At 44.7% G+C, this 22,479-nt stretch overlaps 1 protein-coding gene across 3 annotated transcripts in view; it reads right to left on the bottom strand.

Moving 5' to 3' along the window:
• CARS2 (cysteinyl-tRNA synthetase 2, mitochondrial) overlaps positions 1-22,479 on the bottom strand; it is a 74,050-nt gene that overhangs the window by 20,327 nt on the left and 31,244 nt on the right. For all 3 annotated transcript variants that reach the window (XM_066380559.1, XM_066380558.1, XM_066380557.1), the window contains exons 6-9: positions 21,417-21,500; positions 19,974-20,103; positions 13,818-13,951; positions 10,296-10,363 (exon numbers count right to left, since the gene is read on the bottom strand). In XM_066380559.1, the coding sequence (XP_066236656.1) occupies positions 10,296-10,363; positions 13,818-13,951; positions 19,974-20,103; positions 21,417-21,500 (416 nt within the window). The remainder of the gene's footprint in view (positions 1-10,295; positions 10,364-13,817; positions 13,952-19,973; positions 20,104-21,416; positions 21,501-22,479) is intronic.

Raw genomic sequence — 22,479 nt, 5'->3', positions numbered from 1 at the left:
GACAGTTGTAGAGTAGAAGCCTAAACAGAGCAGGGGAATGCTCTTCAGTCTAAGAAATAAGGCAATCCTGCCACACTCTACAACAGAAGAACCCTGAGAACATTGAGGATGTTATGCTCAGTGAAATAAGCCATCACAAAATGACAAATACTGTATAATCCCATTTATAGGCGGTACCTAGAGTATTCAAAACCATGGGGACAGAGGGTAGAAGGGTGGCTGCAGGGCTGGGGAGGGGACATGGGGACATGTTCAGTGGGTATCAAATTTTAGTTTTACAAGTTGAAAAAGTTCTAGAGATCTGTTACATAACAATGTGAACATGATTAACACCACTGAATTATACATTAAAAAATGGTTAACAGTAAATTTAATTGTGTTTCTTACCATTATTAAAAATATTTTTTTGAATTAAGAAATGAACAAAAGGAGAGACAAGATGACGCTGGAGTAGGCGGACGTACCAGCACCTACCTCCCAGAACCAAAGTGGATTACAAACTAATTTTATGAACTATCATCTGGAAAAACCAACTTTGGACTAAACTAAAAGGACTCTTCAACCAAGGAACGCTGAAGAAGCCACACAGAGACTGGTAGGAAAAGCGGAAACGGGGAAACGTGGAGAGGGCTGCCCAGCTCCTCGGAGCGAATGGCAGCAGGGAGAGACTCGCGTGGCGGGAAGTGAGTTTAGCAGAGGGGAAAGGGTCCTGAGCCCCAGGAACAAAGCCCCAGCCTGCAGCCCCAGACCACAGAAGAGGCGTAAGGACAGTATTTAGCTGGAAACAAGTCAGGATACTGTTTGTGAGAGTCTGATTTCTCAGACCCAGGATCCTTCTTAAAGGGTCCGTGCAGAACATCTCTCTCAAAAACAATCACCTGGGGCTCCTGGGGATGGGGGGAGAGAGGAGAAAACCACAGTAACAGGAAGAGAGTGTAATCTAGGAGGCATAGGGAGAAACATTTTGGGAGATAGCCACCCTAACCCCTGGAATGAGTCACTCCCCAAAGCTGAAGTGAATATTTCCCCCGGAAACAGCAATACCAGCAAAGGGAAGCAGGAGAGCAGCCAAACAAGCTCCCCCGTGGCATTCAGAGCAGAGTCGCATAGAAGGAGGGAGCTTTCGGGTCTACAGTAGTGAGTCTTAGGGTCCGAGCTGCAACGCCCCCACCCATGCAGCTGAGGGCACACGGGAGAGCGGGCGGCAGCGGGAGACAAAAGCGCAGTTCTGCTGGCAGGGGCGGAAGCCGGCTGGCCACCACTGGGCTCAGGGGTGAGCTCAATCTTGCCCGGCTGGGGAGAAGGGGGCGTGCAAAAGCGGTCAAGCTCAGCTGCCGGCAGCCTGTAATCCAGCCTCTGGGAGAAGGGTAGGAACCCCGGAAAGGGTAGAAACCAGCCCCGGAGCAAGGGCAGAGGAGCACAGCCCTGCCCCGCCCGTGCAACTCAGGTTTGCGGTCTGACTTGGTAGCTAGCTCCTCCCACGGGGGTGGAGCCAAAAGCCCAGAAGAGGCGGAGTTCCGCTACAGAGCTGAGCTTGGGCACACAGCCCTGCCCGGCGGTAGAGCCAAGGCTAGCAGCTGTTCCATGAGTGGGATCATCCTGCAAAGGCAGGGCGAAAGCTCGGAAACAGGCGGAGACCTGCAGCTGAGCAAAGGTGCTGGCCAGTGCCCTCAGGACCGAGCATAACGTCACACACAGGGGCGGGGCAAAGGCCAAGGCCACCAACCCTTGTGCACCCGAGCACATGATCACAGCCACTCCCGTGAAGAGAAAATGCGGAGGCAGAGAAATACAACACAAATAAACCAAGAGAAATCCCCAGAAAAGGACCTAAGTGAATCAGATATAACCAAATTACCAGATGCAGAGTTTAAAATAACGATTGTTAGGATGCTCAAAGATATTAGAACAACCATAGATGGCCATTACAAAAACCTAAATAAAGAGATAACAAATATAAAAAAGGACATTGAAATAATAAAAAAGAATCAGACAGAAATGACAAATACAATATCTGAAATAAAGAATACAATGGAAGGAATTAAAAGCAGGATGGATGAAGCAGAGAATCGAATCAGTGAGTTAGAGGACACAATAAATAAAGGCACGGAAGCAGAGCAGAAAAAAGAAAAGAGACTCAAAAAGTCTGAGGAAACTCTAAGAGAGCTATGTGACAACATGAAGAGAAATAACATCCGCATCATAGGGGTTCCTGAAGAAGAGAAAGAACAAGGGATAGAGACTTTGTTAAAACATATTATAGCAGAAAACTTCCCCCAATTAAGGCAGGAAAACATTTCACATGTTCAGGAAGCACAGAGAACTCCATTAAGGAGAAACCCAAAGAAACCAACACCAAGACACATCATAATTAAATTACCAAAGCTAAATGATAAAGAGAAAATATTAAAAGCTGCTAGAGGAAAAAAGACTATCACCTACAAAGGAGTCCCCAGAGTCCCCATAAGGATGACTTCTGACTTCTCAACAGAAACACTTGAGGCCAGAAGGGAATGGCAAGAAATATTCAAAGTAATGCAGAACAAGAACCTACAACCAAGACTACTTTATCCAGCAAGGCTATCATTTAAAATTGAAGGAGAAATAAAAAGCTTTACAGACAAAAAAAACCTCAAGGATTTCACTGCAACCAAACCAAGGCTGCAAGAAATGCTACAGGACCTGTTGTAAACAGATCAAAAGAAAAAAAAGATATAGCAAAAGAGAAAAACAGTTTTAAAGAAAAAAAATGGTAATAATTACATATCAGTAATAACCTTAAATGTTAATGGATTAAATGATCCGATCAAGAGACATAGGGTAGCTGCGTGGATAAGAAAACAGGACCCAAACATATGCTGTCTACAAGAGACACACCTTAAATCAAAAGATGCACACAGACTGAAGATAAAAGGATGGAAAAAAATATTTCACGCAAATGGAAATGAAAAAAAAGCTGGGGTAGCAATACTTATATCAGACAAAATGGACTTTAAAACCAAGACCATAGTGAGAGATAAAGAAGGTCACTACATAATGATAAAGGGAGCAATCCAAAAGGAAGATATAACCATTATAAATATCTACGCACCAAATATAGGAGCACCTAAATATATAAAGCAGACTTTGATGAACTTAAAGGGCGAGATCAACAGCAATACTATAATCGTAGGGGATTTCAATACCCCATTAACATCATTAGATAGATCCTCAAGAAAGAAAATCAACAAAGAAACAGCAGACTTAAAGGACATATTAGATCAACTCGATTTAATAGATATCTTCAGAACCTTTCATCCTAAAACAGCAGAATATACATTCTTTTCAAGCGCTCATGGTACATTCTCTAGGATAGACCACATGTTAGGGCACAAAAGTGGGCTCAACAAATTTAAGAAGATTGAAATCATATCGAGCACTTTCTCTGATCACAATGGCATTAAACTAGAAATCAACCACAATAGAAAAATTGAAAAACATTCAAACACTTGGAAACTAAATAGCACCTTATTAAACAATGAATGGGTTAACATTGAGATCAAAGAAGAAATTTAAAAATTCCTAGAAACAAACGATAATGAGCATACATCAACTCAAAATTTATGGGACACAGCAAAAGCAGTCCTGAGAGGGAAGTTTATAGCATTACAGGCATACCTCAAGAAGCTAGAAAAAGCACAAGTAAACAACTTAACCCTGCATCTAAAAGAACTAGAAAAAGAACAGCAAGTAAAGCCCAGAGCTAGTAGAAGGAAGGAAATAATAAAGATCAGAGCAGAAATAAATGACATAGAGGCTAATGAAACAATACAGAGGATCAATGAAACCAGGAGCTGGTTCTTTGAAAAGGTAAACAAGATCGATGAACCTTTAACAAGACTCACCAAGAAAAAAAGAGAGAGGACTCAAATAAATAAAATTAGAAATGAGAGTGGAGAAATAACAACTGACACAACAGAAATACAAAATATTGTAAGAAAATACTATGAAGAACTGTACGCCAAAAAACTAGACAACCTAGATGAAATGGACAAATTCCTTGAATCATATAATCTTCCAAAAATCAATCTGGAAGAATCAGTAAACCTAAACAGACCAATGACAACAAATGAGATTGAAACAGCTATCAAAAAACTCCCAAAAAAGAAAAGTCCTGGGCCTGATGGCTTCACAAGTGAATTCTACCAAATATTCAAAGAAGAACTAACTCCTATCCTTCTCAAGCTATTTCAAAAAATTCAAGAGGAAGGAAGACTTCCAAACTCCTTTTATGAGGCGAGCATAATTCTGATTCCAAAACCAGGCAAAGACAACACAAAAAAAGAAAATTATAAGCCAATATCCCTGATGAATTTAGATGCTAAAATCCTCAACAAAATATTAGCAAACCGGATCCAGCAATATATGGAAAAAATCATACACCATGATCAAGTAGGATTTATTCTTGGGAGGCAAGGCTGGTACAATATTCGCAAATCAATCAATGTGATTCATCACATAAACAAAAGAAAGGAGAAAAATCACATGATAATTTCAATAGATGCAGAAAAAGCATTTGATAAAGTCCAGCACCCATTCATGATCAAAACTCTCAGCAAAGTGGGAATACAGGGAACATACCTCAACATGATAAAGGCCATCTATGACAAACCCACAGCCAACATCATACTCAATGGGCAAAAATTAAAAGCAATCCCCTTAAGATCAGGAACAAGGCAGGGGTGCCCCCTTTCACCACTCTTATTCAACATAGTTCTGGAAGTCCTAGCCACAGCAATCAGACAAGAAAAAGAAATAAAAGGCATCCAAATTGGAAAAGAAGAAGTAAAACTATCATTATTTGCAGATGACATGATATTGTATATAGAAAACCCTAAAGTCTCAGTCAAAAAACTACTAGACCTGATAAATGAATTTGGCAAGGTGGCAGGATATAAAATCAACACTCAGAAATCAGAGACATTTTTATACACTAATAATGAACTGTCAGAAAGAGAAATCAGGGAATCAATCCCCTTTACCATTGCAACCAAAAAAATAAAGTACCTAGGAATAAATCTAACCAAGGAGATTAAAGACTTGTACTTGGAAAATTATAAAACATTGATAAAAGAAATCAGGGAAGATACGAATAAGTGGAGGCATATACCGTGCTCATGGTTAGGAAGAATAAACATCATTAAAATGTCTATATTACCCAAAGCAATTTATAAATTCAATGCAATACTGATTAAAATACCAATGACTTACTTCAAAGACATAGAACACATATTCCAAAAATTTATATGGAACCAAAAAAGAACACGAATAGCCTCAGCAATCCTAAAAAGGAAGAAAAAAGCGGGAGTTTATCACACTTCCAGATATCAAGTTATATTATAAGGCCATTGTACTCAAAACAGCATGGTACTGGCATAAGAACAGGCACATAGATCAATGGAACAGAACAGAGAACTCAGAAATAAACCCACAGCTCTATGGACAACTGATATTTGACAAAGGAGGTAAGACAATACAATGGAGTAAAGTCAGCCTCTTCAACAAATGGTGTTGGGAAAACTGGACAGCTACCTGCAAAAAAATGAAACTAGACCACCAACTTACACCACTCACAAAAATAAACTCAAAATGGATAAAAGACTTGAATGTAAGCCATGAAACCATAAGCATCTTAGAAGAAAACATAGGCAGTAAGCTCTCTGACATCTCTCGCAGCAATATATTTGCTGATTTGTCTCCACAGGCAAGTGAAATAAAAGACAGGATCAACAAATGGGACTTTATCAAACTAAAAAGCTTCTGCACAGCTAAAGACAATAAGAACAGAATAAAAAGACAAATGACACAATGGGAGAATATATTTGACATAGCGTCTGATAAGGGGTTAATAACCAAAATTTATAAAGAACTTGTAAAACTTAATACCAGGACGACAAACAATCCAATCCAAAAATGGGCAAAAGAAATGAATAGACACTTCTCCAAAGAGGACACACAGATGGCCAACAGGCATATGAAAAAATGTTCAACATCACTAATGATTAGAGAAATTCAAATTAAAACCACAATGAGATATCACCTCACACCAGTCAGAATGGCGCTCATCAATAAAACAACACAGAATAAGTGCTGGCGAGGATGTGGAGAAAAGGGAACCCTCCTGCACTGCTGGTGGGAATGCAGACTGGTGCAGCCACTGTGGAAAACAGTATGGAGATTCCTCAAGAAATTAAAAATCGAACTGCCTTTTGACCCAGCTATACCACTGTTAGGAATATACCCCAAGAACACCATAGCACTGTTTGAAAAGAAGAAATGCACCCCTATGTTTATGGCAGCATTGTTCACAATAGCAAAGATTTGGAAACAGCCCAAGTGTCCATCAGAGGACGAGTAGATTAAAAAGCTTTGGTATATATATACTATGGAATACTACTCAGCCATAAGAAATGATGACATAGGATCTTTTACAACAACATGGATGGGCCTTGATAACATTATACTGAGTGAAAGAAGTATATCAGAAAAAACTAAGAACTATGTTTCCATACATAGGTGGGACATAAAGATGAGATTCAGAGACATGAACAACAGTGTTGGGGTTACAGGGTGGGGGGAGGAGAGGGAGGGGGTTGGGGGAGGGGCACAAAGATCATGGCTTTTCAGCACTTGCCATATTCCCCCCTTAATCTATAGACAAACAGCAAATATTTACGTATGGTGTTCCCACTATAAAGACTGCTGTCTTAGGGACAAATGCTGATAAACTATTTCAGCAGTTCCTCCTTCTTCAAAGTCTTATATGTCAACATAGAGCTCCATGCCCCCCTTTTTTTTAGTATTTTTTCTTTTATTTATTTATTTTTTGTATTTTTCTGAGGATGGGGATGGGGAGGCAGTCAGACAGACTCCTGCATGCGCCTGACTGGGATCCGCCTGGCATGCCTACCAGGGGGGAATGTTCTGCCCACCTGGGGTGTTGCTCTGTTACAACCGGAGCCATTCTGGCGACTGGGGCGGAGGCCATGGGGCCATCCTTAGTGCCCAGGGTGGCTTTGCTCCGGTGGAGCCTTGGCTGCGGGCGGGAGGAGAGAGACGAAGAGGAAGGAGAGGGGAAGGGGTGGAGAGGTAGATGGGTGCTTCTCCTGTGTGCTCTGGCCAGGAATCGAACCTGGGAATCCTGCACACCAGGCCAATGACGCCGACGGGTCTACCATATCATGCTTTTTACTTAAAAAAAAAAAAATTTACATTTCTTTTGAATGCTGATGAACAGGAGACACCAAATCTTTTTCGCCTGCAAACTACTACCTTCTTTATTAGATCTAGCTAATAACACTGTTCTGTCTTTTTTCCAAATAGCTCCAGATATATGGAAAAGATTTATATAGGTGGATGGGGATCCTCAAACCCCTCAGCGAGATCTTCTGAGAATGGCTTTTAAGATACCTAGAGGCAGAAAAAGCCCAATAGAGATCAGGGGAACTACCAGCTTTTAGGATACACCCTTAAAGGCTCCAACGCCATCTGGGTCCTGCTTCAATAGTGGAAAGGAAGGTCATTGAGCTAAAGCCTGCCAGGCTTACACGCCTCTGCTATGAGGAAACAGGGACACTGGAAGGTGGGCTTCCCCCTCGCTCCTCTAAGGGAGGGTTCAGTCTCTTCCAGCCCTGCTCCAGCCACCTATGACCTAACCTTGCCCAGAAAGCTGGGGTTTGCCACTGAAGGCTGAAGGTGCCCAGGGCCGTCGGCCCCGTCTACGAAACTGTGGACGAGCCTAGGGTATTTATTCCAAGAAGAAGGTAAACTGATCTCATTCGCACAAGGGCCACTTAACTATGTTTTGCCTGAATAGTCAGGTTTTTTATTCTTCCCTCAAAGATCTCTGTTGTGGGTGTTGATAGTCCTATTTTCTGCTGCTTTGCTTAATATATAGTGTTTCCTTTATCCCTCCTACCTCAATGCCCCACTCATATTTCAGGCTGGGACCTACTCCTAATTTAGAGCTCTCTTTCCTCCTTTTGCCAACTTATATTATGAATTTACCTTTGCCACCCAGCTTAGTGTATCCCAAGGTTCTCTTTACCAGGCCACAGTCACAGAGCTCCAGGAAAAAGCAACCTGGTCTCAACTCTCCAGGCAGAGGAGAACAGAAGCTCCATATCCACGCATGCTGCAAATGGCTTTTTCCAGTCTACCTGAATCATTACCAGCTAGAAGCAGCGGTCATTGGGACTTGGACATGAGCTGCAAAGTATAGAATGGTGACAACAATTCCAGTGCCATGCGGACTTTTCCTGTGGGGAACTTTCCTGGACTCCTGCTCCCTGTGACAGCTCCTAACAGACTGAACTGTGGTTGGGTTGCATTTTTCAGGGATTTGGCATGGTGATGGGGCCAACTTGGACTTGGTGAACATGTTAAGGACACTACTCTTTTAGGAATTCTTGCTGTATTGGCCAAGAGTTTGTTTAAAGGCTTTTAATCACTGTAAAAAAAATAGAGGACTGGATGAAGAAGATGGGGCACATATACACCATGGTATACAATTCAGCTAGGAGAAATGATGACATCGGATCACTTGCAGCGGAATGGTGGACTCTTGGTAGCATTGTGTGGGGTGAAATGGGCGAATCAGAAAAAAACAGGAACTGCAGGATTCCATATATTGGTGGGACATAGAAGCGAGACTAAGAGGCATGATGGGAGTGTGGTGGTTACGGGGGGGGGGGGGAGGGAAGGAGGGAGAGGGGGAGGGGGAGGGGTACAGAGAGAACTGGATGGAGGGTGGCGGAGGACGATCTCTCTTCGGGTGATGGGTATGCAACAGAACTAAATGACAAGATAACCTGGAAATGTTTTCTTTGAATGTATGTACCCTGATTTATTGATGTCACCTCATTAAAATAAAAATTTATTTAAAAAAAAATATTTTTAAAAAAAATCCTAAGGAGCCTGACCTGTGGTGGCGCAGTGGATAAAGCGTCAACCTCTAAACGCTGAGGTCGCCGGTTCGAAACCCTGGGCTTGCCTGGTCAAGGCACATATGGGAGTTGATGCTTCCAGCTCCTCCCCCCTTCTCTCTGTCTCTCTCTCCTATCTCTCCCTCTCTCTCTCCTCTCTAAAAATGAATAAATAAAAAAAAATTAAAAAAAAAAAAAGTCCTAAGGAGACACAACATTCAAATACAACACATAAACCTTAATTGAATCTTGAGTAAAGCTGTAAAAGATATATTGGGATAAATGGAGAAATCAAAATATGGGCTAGATAATCAATAAAGTTGAGACATTATTGCTAACATTTTAAGTGTTTGGGTTACATAGGAAAGCATCCTTAATTATAGGAGTTGCATGCAGAAGAGAATTCTCATGATGACTATATGTATTTTCTAATGGTTCAGCAACCATAACAAAATGCGTGTGCATTGTACACACACATACACATATACCAATACAGTCACCGCTCTGATAAATACAGAAAAAGCCGCAATTATTGCAAAATAGTAACAACTCTTGGCTCTATGTGGTGAGTATATAAGTATTTCTTTTAACTTTCCTGTATTGAAATTTTGTATAAGATGATATTAGATACTTTTCTATTTATGAAAAGTACATAAAGGTTATTTTGTGAGGAGCACTTCCCTTTTGGTTTACCCTAAGTCTGGTGGGAACAGTCTCGGTGGTGGGTACTGATGTGATGAAGGTCTGATTAGTACCCCCGTCACTTAAGTCTGGCACTAGAGACCCAAAGACAAAGGACGAGCAAACTGTTTTTAAGTGTTCTGTCAGGGCACCTGTTTTCCAGTCACAGGGAAACTCACATTGTCTGCATGTTCACAGCACAGTGACAACTCATGTTCACAGCACAGTGACAACTCTCAGGGAGGTTAAGAAGCCAGCAAGCAGCAAACAAACCCAAAGCTACACTAGATAGGAGGAGGCTGGTGGTGGGACAGGGGAAAGAAGGGGAAGGAATCCAGCAAAAGATAAACTTGCTATAGCTATAAACAGAAAAGGAAAAGAGATGTGGCTCTTGGGAGGCAAAAAAGGAAAGGCGAAAGTCCACCAAAAACAGCTGACAGAAAATAGTGGAGGAGCACACAGGAAGGAGAGGAGGAAACAGACAATAAAAAAGAGTAATCTAAACCCAGAAGTAGGAGAAGCCCTTAGGGCCGTGGGGGGAGGAGGGCCAGGGGAACCGGGAATCAGGAACGTGGGCCTCACAGGATTAGTCCGCCTTCCGCACAGGCTCAGCAAGCTAGCACCGCGCAGGTACCGCGGGAAGTACATTACCTTAATAGTAATGTAGTTTTTCAGTGATTTGGACATTTTTTCTTCTTTGCCTTTCACATGCAAATGCCCTGAAACAAAAACAAAGTCATTCATCCTGAATTAGGCAGGAAGAGAGGGGAAGAAGGTGAAGTGGGCGCTTCTCCATCAGATGCCTGAGCCGCAGGGCTGAGAACAGCTGCCCCGGAACAGGGAAGAAACAATAAATGCTGCATTCTCTAGTATGCAAATCCCAGGTATGTGCGGGTAAAAGATGTCCCCCAAATCTTCACCCACAGCTGACCCTCCAGGGCGATGGGACCCCCAGCTGTGCCTGCTCGAGGGCATCATACACCCAGCCCCACAGTGGGTGACGGACAGCCACCACCGCTGACTGAACTCAGACAAGAACAGACTGAGCCGTGACCTTCCCAGAAAGTCACCATTTCCCCCTTTCTGTGCCTTAGAAACAGTGACTTAACTGACTCGACACCCGAAGAAATGACAAATCTCGTATTTTATAAACCAGGCACCAGGCAATACAAGCTTGTTTGCAGAGATGTTCAGAACTGCAGCTGATGGCTTGTGGGTCTCTGAGAATGACCAATTAGCTTTTCTGTTACGATTGGATTTCACAGACTTACCAAGACCTTGGCATTATTTCAGCCCCATGAACGTGAAAGGCCAGAGGAAACCCAAACCCACATTGGGAACGCCTCAGTCCGAGCCGAGTTCTTCCTGAGCTGTATTTTACAAGGTTCACTTCAAAGGGAGGGCCTCTCCTTTCCTAACAAGATTCTTCACCTTTTTCTGCCATGACTTTAAACACAAAAATTGGCTTCAAGGCCAATTTTTCTGAGAACTGGTTAAAATGTGGCTTCTGAAAAGAAGTACGTAATACTATTAATGTGTCGTATACACCAAGTACAATTAAAAATTTTTTAAAGTTGACAATACCTGGAAAATGACACATCTGACTAACTCTATCTTCTATCCACTTACTTCAGACAAGAAGTAGTAATGTAAATATAAGTGCACCCCAATGTTCACTGCAGCATTAGTCACAGTGGCCAAGACATGGAAACAACCTACGTGTCCATTGATGGATGACTGGACAAAGAAGTGGTCCATATATACTATGGAATACGACTCAGACATAAAAAAGGATAAAATGCTGCCATTTGCAACAGCACGGATGGATCTTAAGAGTATCATGCTAAGTGAACTGAGTCAGAGGGAAAAGGACAAGAATCCTATGACTTCACTCATATGTGGGAAATAAAACAAAGTAACAGTCTCCCAGTCAGAGGACAGGATGGTGGTCACCAGAGGGGAAGAAGTGGGGGGGGGGGTCAAATATGTGGTGACAGAGACTAGACTTGGGGTGGTGAGAACACAGTACAATACATAGATAATGTATTATACAACTGTACACTTGAAATTCATATAATTATTAACCAATGTTAATGCCAATAAATTTAATTTTTTAAAGAAATAATTTTCCTGTGTGTTAGGAGACACTGCTATTTCTCCAGGACAAGGTGCAAGTGGAATCAAGAGTCTAGTGCAGGGGTCCCCAAACTTTTTACACAGGGGGCCAGTTCACTGTCCCTCACACTGTTGGAGGGCCGGACTATAAAAAAAAACAACTATGAACAAATCCCTATGCACACTGCACATATCTTATTTTAAAGTAAAAAAACAAAACGGGAACAAATACAATATTTAAAATAAAAGAGCAAGTAAATTTCAATCAACAAACTGACCAATATTTCAATGGGAACTATGCTCCTCTCACTGACCACCAATGAAACAGGTGCCCCTTCCAGAAGTGCGGCGGGGGCCGGATAAATGGCCTCAGGGGGCCACATGTGGCCCTCGGGCCGTAGTTTGGGGACCCCTGGTTTAGTGCCTTAACAGATAGTAAAAGTCCTAATGAAATACAGAGACAAACCCCTTTCCCATTCCCACATTTAAAGGTAAACAAGACCTGCTGGTTTATGGACCCCAAACCCCTTGTTATGAGCTGGCGGAGGCTGAAGAAGTGGGAGTGTTAGAACCACCGAGATCCTCAGCCCTGAAAGGCACCCTGCATTTCCCGGCATTCTCAGCAGACCCTAACTCATCAAGAGCATTAACTGACCAGTGTCTGTGCCGGGACCAAGCTCTATTTACAGACAGTAAATATGGTGGAAGTAAAAAATGGAACCAGGATCATCAAGCTCTGTCAATTTTACTTAGGGAATTTGCCCAGCAAGGGACATCCTTGGCAGAAATAAAGTGGATTTTGGCTCCTGTGAGTTCTGTCCAGGGAAATGAACAGGAGTGCTCGAGAACAAACAGCTCACAGGCCCACGCGCAGCAATTTGGCCAGCTTTGTTTCTCTTCCCACTACTTGAAGGAGGTAGAGAAACTGGTCATTGCTCAGAATGGAGACGCTTGCTCCTGGGGCGCCCGGAGGGCACCCACGGTGAGGGTGGGAATGACTCCCAGGCGAGCTGGGCAGCAGTGGAGACACCCGGTGAGGGTGGGAATGACTCCCAGGCGAGCTGGGCAGCAGGGGAGACACCCGGTGAGGGTGGGAATGACTCCCAGGCGAGCTGGGCAGCAGTGGAGACACCCGGTGAGGGTGGGAACGACTCCCAGGCGAGCTGGGCAGCAGTGGAGACACCCGGTGAGGGTGGGAATGACTCCCAGGCGAGCTGGGCAGCAGGGGAGACACCAGGTGAGCCCTTCCGCTTCCGGCAGCAGCCTCCTCAGTTTACTGCCCCGAGGAAAACCCAAGCGGCCCCTGACTCCAGACTTGAAGCAGCCAACTGCATGTTACAAAAACCGGAGCGTCTCTGCTTTTAACACTACTTCACTGGAAAAACCTAATTTCTTTCATTCAAGGACTAAAGAAATGTAATTCGTTAAAGCACTGTGTTTCAGATGGTGATTACCTGCATCTCCCAATAATCACTCCCAAATACCCTTTATCTTTCTTCGCCCCAAACACCTTTGCTGTCCATTCCAAAAAAGTAATAAAACCAGTTAGTCTGTCATTGCTCCATGATCTCTGCCAAAAAGGAAATTCCAAAACTGCTATGTGCAAGGGTGCTGCTTGTTTCACAATCTACTTCTGAGAACAGATGGCTGGTGTTAACTATGTTTTTTGAATAATAAAATGAGAGGCAGTGGTATTAGAGGATGATAAATATATACGGTGACAATATTTTAGCTCAAAATTGGCATATTCTTAATGATGATGACTTCATACTATACGAAATTCCTTAACGTTTTATTAGAAGGAAACTTATATAAAACAGCACTGTAAAACATTTTCCATATTCTTGCTATTCATATTTCAGTTCCAAAAAGGCAGATTCAGTCCCATCCAAGGAAGTTCATGTCCAACTGACTGAAATTCAAAACCAACTTAGGAGACAACTCTGTTTTTGACCTATTTTAGCTGATCTATGTATTTCCAAGTGTAGCCGTTTCACCAGTAAAAGATGAAATTGACAGAACTGCAATAAAACAAATCAATCTGAAGTCATTACTTACCAGAATGTAGGAAATAATTTCCCCATTGCTGACACTGATGGAAGACCTCACACTGCGCAATTTCATTTTCATGATGCGGAAATGCTAGATCTATCCCACCTGAATGGATGTCCAGCTGACTTCCAAACACCAAACTGCAAAACACAGCACAGAGCCGTGAATTAATCCAGCCAAACAGCACCTTTCTCCAAGCCACATCTTATATTTAACCCTTCCACAGCCTTTGTGCAAGGAGTAAATTAACTGGACTTCAATTTTAAATTAGCATGTGTGAAAACAGAACATATGCAAATGTAAACTAAAATTGTTTTTTCTTCATAAAATCCCTCATCCAGCCTGACTGGTGGTGGCGCAGTGGTTAGAGAGTAGACCTGGGATGCTGAGGGCCCACGTTTGAAACCCTGAGGTCACCGTCTAGAGCACAGGCTCGCCAGCATGAGCGTGGGGCTGCTGCTCCAGCGTGGGATCACAGACATGACCTCAAGGCTTGAACCAGAAGGTCACTTGGCTTGAAGCCCAAGGTCATGGCTTGAGTAAAAGGTCAATGGCTCGGCTAGAGTCCCCACCCCCCAATCAAGGCATGTATGAGAAGTAATCAGTGAACAACTAAGGTTCCGCAATTTCAAGTTGATGCTTCTCATCTCTCTCCTTTCCTGTCTCTGTCTATTCCTGTCTCTGTCTCTCTCATGCTAAAAATAAATAAATAAAATAAAAAATCCCTCATCCATAACTTTTTCTCCTACTAAAGACACTCAATTCATAAAATCCCCAATTCATAGCTTTTCCTCCTGGTAAAAATTTTTAATTCTCTTTGCTCCAGATATATGGTTTTTAAAAACTTAAAAAATTGCCCTGGCCGGTTGGCTCAGTGGTAGAGCGTCAGCCTGGCGTGCGGGGGACCCGGGTTCGATTCCCGGCCAGGGCACATAGGAGAAGCGCCCATTTGCTTCTCCACCACCCCCTCCTTCCTCTCTGTCTCTCTCTTCCCCTCCCGCAGCCAAGGCTCCATTGGAGCAAAGATGGCCCGAGCGCTGGGGATGGCTCCTTGGCCTCTGCCCCAGGCGCTAGAGTGGCTCTGGTCTTGGCAGAGCGACCTCCCGGAGAGGCAGAGCATCACCCCCTGGTGGGCAGAGCATTGCCCCTGGTGGGCGTGCCGGGTGGATCCCGGTTGGGCGCATGTGGGAGTCTGTCTGACTGTCTCTCCCCGTTTCCAGCTTCAGAAAAATAAAAAAATAAAAAAAATTAAAAAATTACCTTTTCTTACTTTCAATAGGTAAAGTTTAGTGGTTTTACAACTTTAACATGAGAGACAGAACTATACAATCAAAAGAATTTTTAATTTGGCTTTTGAAAATTTAACTATTTAGTGATCATATTTGAAAAACAAGGTAACAGAATTCAAACCAATGCACTGCAGCTGTTAGCATTTCTGCTACAGTGCTACACTATACAGCCCAGAAAACCTCATGTCCTACAAAGCTGCACACTGTAGCTAAGAGGGCTGATGGGGACAGTGAAGCTGCCAGACCACTGAAAGCCTGTGTAGCTCTCACCAGAGCACCTGCAAAAACAACCTGTACCAGTGCAAACAATCCAGGCTCACTAGCGGCTGCTTTGGAAGACATTAAAAATGCAAATACCTCGCCCTGGCCACATAGCTCCGTTGGTTAGAGCACTGTTCCAAAGTGCAGAGGTTGCTGGTTCAATCCCTGGTAGGGCACATAAACAGTTCAATGTTCCTGCCTCTTTCTCTTTCCCTTCCTCTCTTGCTAAAATCAATAAATTAGTAATAACAACAATAATAAGCCTAGCCAGGCAGTGGCACAGTGGATAGAGCGTTGGACTGGAACATGGAGGACCCAGGTTCAAAACTCCAAGGTTGCCAGCTGAGTGCAGGCTCATCTGGCCTGAGCATGGGGTCGCTGGCTTGAGTGTGGGATCATAGCCATAGCCCCATGGTATCTGGGTTGAGCCCAAAGGTCGCTGGCTTAAAGCCCAAGGTCGCTGGCTTGAGCCCAAGGTCGCTGGCTTGAGCCCAAGGCTGCTTGCGTAAGGGGTCACTCGCTCTGTTGTAGCCCCCCCCACCCCATCAAGGCACATATGAGAAAGCAATCAATGAACAACTGAAGTGCCGCAGAGAAGAATTGATGCTTCTCATCTCTCTCCCTTCCTGTCTGTCTTTCCCTATCTGTCCCTCTCTCTGACTCTTTGTCTCTGTCAAAAAAATAAATAGAAAGAAAGAAAGAAAGAAAGAAAGAAAGAGAAAGAAAGGAGAAAGAGAGAAAAAGAAAGAAAAGAAAAGAAAGAAAGAGAAAGAAAGAAAGAAAGAAAGAAAGAAAGAAAGAAAGAAAGAAAGAAAGAAAGAAAGAAAGAAAAGAAAAGAAAAGAAAGAAAGAAAAAGGGAAAGAAGCAAAAATCAGCACAGTGGAAATGTGGGTTTGTGGGAACTGGGTGACAAGGCCACCTCCCCAAGCAGACAGTGAGGCTGGAGGGTAGATCATCATTAATTTCTTTTTTGTCTGTGTGACAGAGACAGAGAGAGACAGAGAGAGGGACAGACAGGGACAGACAGACAGGGAGGGAGAGAGATGAGAAGCATCAATTCTTTGTTGTGGCACCTTAGTTGTTCATTGGCTTTCTCACATGTGCCCTGACTGGGGGGCTACAGCAGACAGAGCAACCTATTGCTCAAGCCAGTGACCTTGGGCTCAAAAGCCTTGCTCAAACCAGATGAGCCCGCGCTCAAGCTGGTGACCTCGGGGTTTTGAAACTGGGTCTTCCGCATCCCAGTCCAACGCTCTATCCTCTGTGCCACGGTCTGGTCAGGCCTATCATTAATTTTTTTTTTTTTTTTTGTATTTTTCTGAAGCTGGAAACGGGGAGAGACAGTCAGACAGACTCCTGCATGCGCCCGACCGGGATCCACCAGGCACGCCCACCAGGGGCTACGCTCTGCCCACCAGGGGGCGATGCTCTGCCCCGCCGGGGTGTCGCTCTGTTGCGACCAGAGCCACTCTAGCCAAGGAGCCATCCCCAGCGTCCGGGCCATCTTTGCTCCAATGGAGCCTCGGCTGCGGGAGGGGAAGAGAGAGACAGAGAGGAAGGAGAGGGGGAGGGGTGGAGAAGCAGATGGGCGCTTCTCCTGTGTGCCCTGGCCGGGAATCGAACCCGGGACTTCTGCACACCAGGCCGACGCTCTACCACTGAGTCAACCGGCCAGGGCCCCTATCATTAATTTTATAAAAATGGTTCAAATAGGCTTTTTCAAAGCTGCCTCTCAAGGTTCCTTCCTGCTGAAGGTTGACCTTTCACCCCCTGGCTCCATGGCTCTGTGGCTCCATAAAATCCTGCACATGTACCAGTCACATCTTAGCTAACTAGCGGTAGAGAAACAGGCTATGGCTGAGCAGGCTCTCTGTTATTGTACATCCTAAGTGATGGGTTTGAGAGAATCTCTTATAGTCCTTGAAATTCAATTGTTATGAATAAGAGTGTGAGGTGGGCCTGACCAGGCAGAGGCGCAGTGGATGAAACGTCGGACTGGGATGCAGAAGACCCAGGTTCAAGACCCCGAGGTCGCCAGCTTGAGCGCGGGTTCATCTGGTTTGAGCAAAGCTCACCAGCTTGGACCCAAGGTCGCTGGCTCGAGCAAGGGGTTACTGGGTCTGCTGAAGGCCCACGGTCAAGGCACATATGAGAGAGCAATCAATGAACAACTAAGGTGTCACAAGGAAAAACTAATGATTGATGCTTCTCATCTCTCTCCGTTCCTGTCTGTCTGTCCTTGTCTGTCTGTCCTTCTCTCTGACTCTCTCTCTGTCCCTGTAAAAAAAAAAAAAAAAAGAGTGTGAGGTGGGAAGGACCGGGCTGGGTGAGTAGGAGAGCATAAGGGGCCTCATCTGTAATGAGTGATTCATTTTTACAAAGATCTGAAGCAAACATGACAATGTTAAGATTTAATAAAGCTGATGTGTGGGTCCATGGTGTTCACTATATTAGTATCTATTCTTGTTTGCACACTAGGCCTATTTTTTTTCTTCTTTTCCAAGTGAGAGGAAGGAAGATAGATTCCCACATGCACCCCAACTGGAATCTACCCAGCAACCCCCATATGGGGCTAATGCTCTGCCCATCTGGGGCCATGCGGGCAATCGAGCACCTGAGGCAGAGGCTCTGCGGAGCCATCTCAGCACCCAGAGCCTATGTGCTTGAACCAACCAAGCCATGGCTATGGGAGGGGAAGGGAGAGAGAAAAGGGGGGGGGGAGAGGTGGAGAAGCAGATGGTCACCTCTCCTGTGTGCCCTGACTAGGTATTGAACCTGGGACATCCAAATGCTGGGCTAATATTCTACCACTGAGCCAACCAGCCAGGGCTGGGCCTATTTTAAAATAAGAGAAAGCTGAGAAGGAATTAAAGTCTATTTTCATTATTTGGAGTTCAACAAAATATTTAATGGTAACAGATCTGAAATGTATTAAATGTTTTCTACCTGCTTTAAAGTAACTAAATTAATCTAAAAATATTTTTTAAACAATCCACTGTATATCCCACATTGCTGTTAAACCTATAAGTACTTATAAATACATATAAGTGGTTATTATTTATGTATGACTGAGAGCTGGACGTAGTTGTTTGCTTTCAATGAAAATTTGGTCCCAGCCTGGCCTGTGGTGGCACAGTGGATAAAGCATCGACCTGGAATGCTGAGGTCTCCAGTTTGAAACCCTGGGCTTGCCTGGTCAAGACACATATGGGAGTTGATGCTTCCTGCTCTTCCCCCCTTCTCTCTCTTTCTCTCCTCTCTCTTTAAAAATGAACAAATAAAATCTAAAAAAACCCAAAAAAACTTATACCACTGGAAAAATAAATTTATTATAATAAATATCTGCAATGAACTGAAACACATCAAAATATATCAAAATCTTGAGTTATTGTGATACCTGAAGACCGCTCACCTCCACAAACGTGAAATACATACATATGCTTATTCAAGGCAGGTATCTGTAAGAACGAAGTACGGGGAATACCTAAATGCTCTCCACAGGGTACTGGCTAAATGAACAATGAGGAAGCCACACAATACTGCCCAGAGCCAGGAGGCCAATGATGAAGAGCTCCGAGAACAGACAATAGGGAATCCCCAGGACAGACTGCTGAGTGGAAGGAGACGGGACAGCACATGCAGTATGCTGCCTTCTGTAACACAAAAGAGCACACACACACACAAAGTGGCACCTGGCCACGGGCAGGACCATGGGGAGTGCCAAAGGGTCAGTCCACAGACATTAAGCAGAAGGTGGAGAGGCCCCAGCAGAGATGCCAAAACCAGAAGAGAGCTGTTTCACAGAGGCCAAGGGAAAAGCAGGGGCACAGGGCTGCCTGTCTCTGACCTGGTCACCTGTAACCGCAGGAGCCCAGTGGGGACGCCTAGGATGAAAGCCAGGCAGTGACAGGTCACATGTAGATGGTGACAAGAGAAGCAAACATAAAAGAGGGCTGCTGGAGGGGCTCAGGACCAGAGGAGGCCCCGTGGGTACGGAGCCTGCCAGACAGCAGCGTGGTCGGCTCGGTGCTGCACGAGGTGAGGAGCTGCTGGCAGGCCAGACGAAGACTGGGGACTCGGGCACGTGGGAACTGGGGTGACTCTCGATGGGAAGTGATCGAGCTTGGGGGTGACGGTCTACGGACTGAGAGAGCGGGTAAGAGGAAGGTGGTTCAGCCCCCTGTCCCTGAGGGGACCACGCCCTCAGCCAGGCCCTCAGCTGTAGGGTTGGTGGCCCCTGTCCCTGAGGGGACCACGCCCTCAGCCAGGCCCTCAGCTGTACAGTTGGTGGCCCCTAACCCCTCCTCGGCAGAGATGAAGGCAACCTGGAACTAGCTTGTAGGTAACAGGAAATAAAAAACTGAGCCATTAAACGGCTTTCCTATCAAAAAGAGCAAGGACTGATGGAAAGATAAACGTGCACATTTTATTTTGTTTTATTTCCCTCCTTACAGCCAGTCCTGAGAGCTAAGCTCTATTTCCAAACTACGGTACTTCCTTTGTAAGCTTTGGTGGAGACCAAATTTGCCCATCTGCGCCCTCTGCTGACCAAGTGAGGCATTGCTGGAGCTTTCACAACCCAAACACAGGATGAATCCAGAACAACCTTACCTTGAGATGGTAGAACATTCAATATGCCAGCCAGGTCTTCCGTTTCCCCAAGGGGAGGCCCAAAACACCTCCTGCGGTTTAGCTGCCTTCCACAGGGCAAAATCATTGGCATGCCGCTTGTCAGAATCACCTGCCAATAAAAAATAGGGGAGAACTTAGAATGGACAAACCAACCCCAAATCACTACAAAACTGAAGAACTTCCCAAAGTCCCTATTCTTTCTTATAAGTAACCTCACATTTCTTTTTCTTTTCTTTTCTTTTCTTTTTTTTTTTTTTTTTGTATTTTTCCGAAGTTGGAAACGGGGAGGCAGTCAGACAGACTCCCGCATGCGCCGGACCGGGATCCACCCGGCACATCCACCAGGGGGCGATGTTCTGCCGCAATCAGAGCCATTCTAGCGCCTGGGGCAGAGGCCAAGGAGCCATCTTCAGTGCCCGGGGCCAACTTTGCTCCAATGGAGCCTTGGCTGCAGGAGGGGAAGAGAGAGACAGAGAGGAAGGAGAGGGGGAGGGGTGGAAAAGCAGATGGACGCTTCTCCTGTGTGCCCTGGCCGGGAATCGAACCCGGGACTCCTGCACGCCAGGCCGACGCTCTACCACTGAGCCAACTGGCCAGGGCCTCACACTTCTTATTCATATGTTTTTCTCTTTCCCCACATGATGGGTAGAACAACTACTAAATACTTTTATCTAAAATATGCCAGTAGCATGAGGTCGACCAGCGGTGAGGCCAGTTTCAGTAAGTTAAATAATGAATGAGTTGAGATTTCACACACAGTGATGCTTCTTCCTGAGGGGTGAGCTGAACTGAGCATTCCCATTCTTCCTTAGTCTGTCTCGTGAGAAAGCTGTATTTATCAGTAACTGAGTTTAACTTTTCCAAAAAAATATCATATATAGTGAAAAGGAAAATTACCAGAATATTAATCACATTCAAAGAGTCAAGAGACTCAGAAGGAAAGGTTAGGTTGTACAATGAGACAGTACTGGGCTCTCTCTCCATTCCAAAACTTGGAAGCAGCCAAGATCTCCTTCAAGTAGGCGAATGGATACACTGTGGTACATCAGACTATGGGATATTCAGAGCTAAAAATAATAGAGATACCAAGCCATAAAAAGACATGAAGAAACCATAAATGCATGTTTCATACGCAGGGACTATCTCTGACAGGAGCCACAAGAATGGGCGAATGTGCTGTCCCCAAGGAGAAGAGCTGGAGAACCAGGCAGAAGTAGGGAGGAGATGTGTCACATGCTGTCTGACCTGTGTACTCTACAAGTTTTCCCTATTTGAAAAAACAAATTTAAAACACGGCTGTGCTCAACTGCCTGGCACCATGACCACTGACAGAGCGGGGTCCCGACTGAGCACCAGGAAATCAGACACCGAGTCTGTGCTTCGTCCCCCCAGACCCGAGATGGGGGCCGAGGGTAGACCCACCTGGCTCTGCGACAGGATCGGGGGCCATGCCGACCAGCTTGCCGTACTTGTCTCCTCTCGACTGCAGATCAAAGTAGACATTGCCTGTTTTACAAAGGGAATTAGGATTCCATCACTTCTTGGTCTTAAATATCAGCATCTACATAAGCTTAATAGCTAGCCAGTCATTAGAATTTTAAACGTGGAATATGGTCCACACTTGGTTCCCTTTAGTACATTTTAAAGTCCGAATTAACACCACCAGCACTACTTTTTAAAAGCATGTATTCAGACACATCATGTCTGCATGTCTGTGTCAAATGTTGGAGCAATTCTTTTTAACAAGAAAAAGGAAAAGTGAGCATTATCACTGGCCTGCATTCAGCTCTGGGCTTCATGTTACACACCAATCAACACAGAAACCCTTTCCTAACAGATATCCTCCAACACTGTCTTGTTACTTAGGTTACAGACATCGCCACACTCAAGCACCCCTATGGCTGTCCTTTCACTGAGGTGAATATGGTACACATTTTGAGACTGAGGTGCAAGATGACCTCTGCTGTGAGGTCACTGTAGAGCCAGGACAGCCCTTGCCACCTCCAACCACGAAGAGGCCGCACAGGGGAGGCGGTGTCAGAGCTGGAGCTCTTGATGGAAGACGGTCCTGACCTGAGCCCCCAGGGCTGCTGGGAAACAGAGACCCCAGGCGACTCAGTTCTGCCCTGTCCCCCGCAGAGCCTGGCCCCTGCACTCAGGGCTCATGACTGAGCTCTAATTACAGACTGGGATAAACTGGTGAAAACGGCAGAAGTACTATGGGATAAGTGAGAATGTAAACAATAATCGAAAATGCTTTAAAAGAGAAAGAAACTGCTCCTTTTAATGGAAGAAACACTTTCTCCATACCTTTGCTTATGGTATCAAGTTTTTAAAAAAGTATTGATTTTAGAGATAGATAGATAGAAACATTAATCTGTTGCTCCACTTATTTATGCATTCATTGGGTGATTCTTGTATGTGCCCTGACCGGAGACTGGACCTTGCGACCCTGGTGTACCAGCATGACACTCTAACCAACTGA

This window comes from Saccopteryx leptura, chromosome 4 (genome assembly GCF_036850995.1).
Source record: "Saccopteryx leptura isolate mSacLep1 chromosome 4, mSacLep1_pri_phased_curated, whole genome shotgun sequence".
Taxonomy (NCBI): domain Eukaryota; kingdom Metazoa; phylum Chordata; class Mammalia; order Chiroptera; family Emballonuridae; genus Saccopteryx; species Saccopteryx leptura.
Note: the sequence above shows the minus strand (reverse complement) of the source record. Positions and strands in the feature narration are given on the sequence as shown.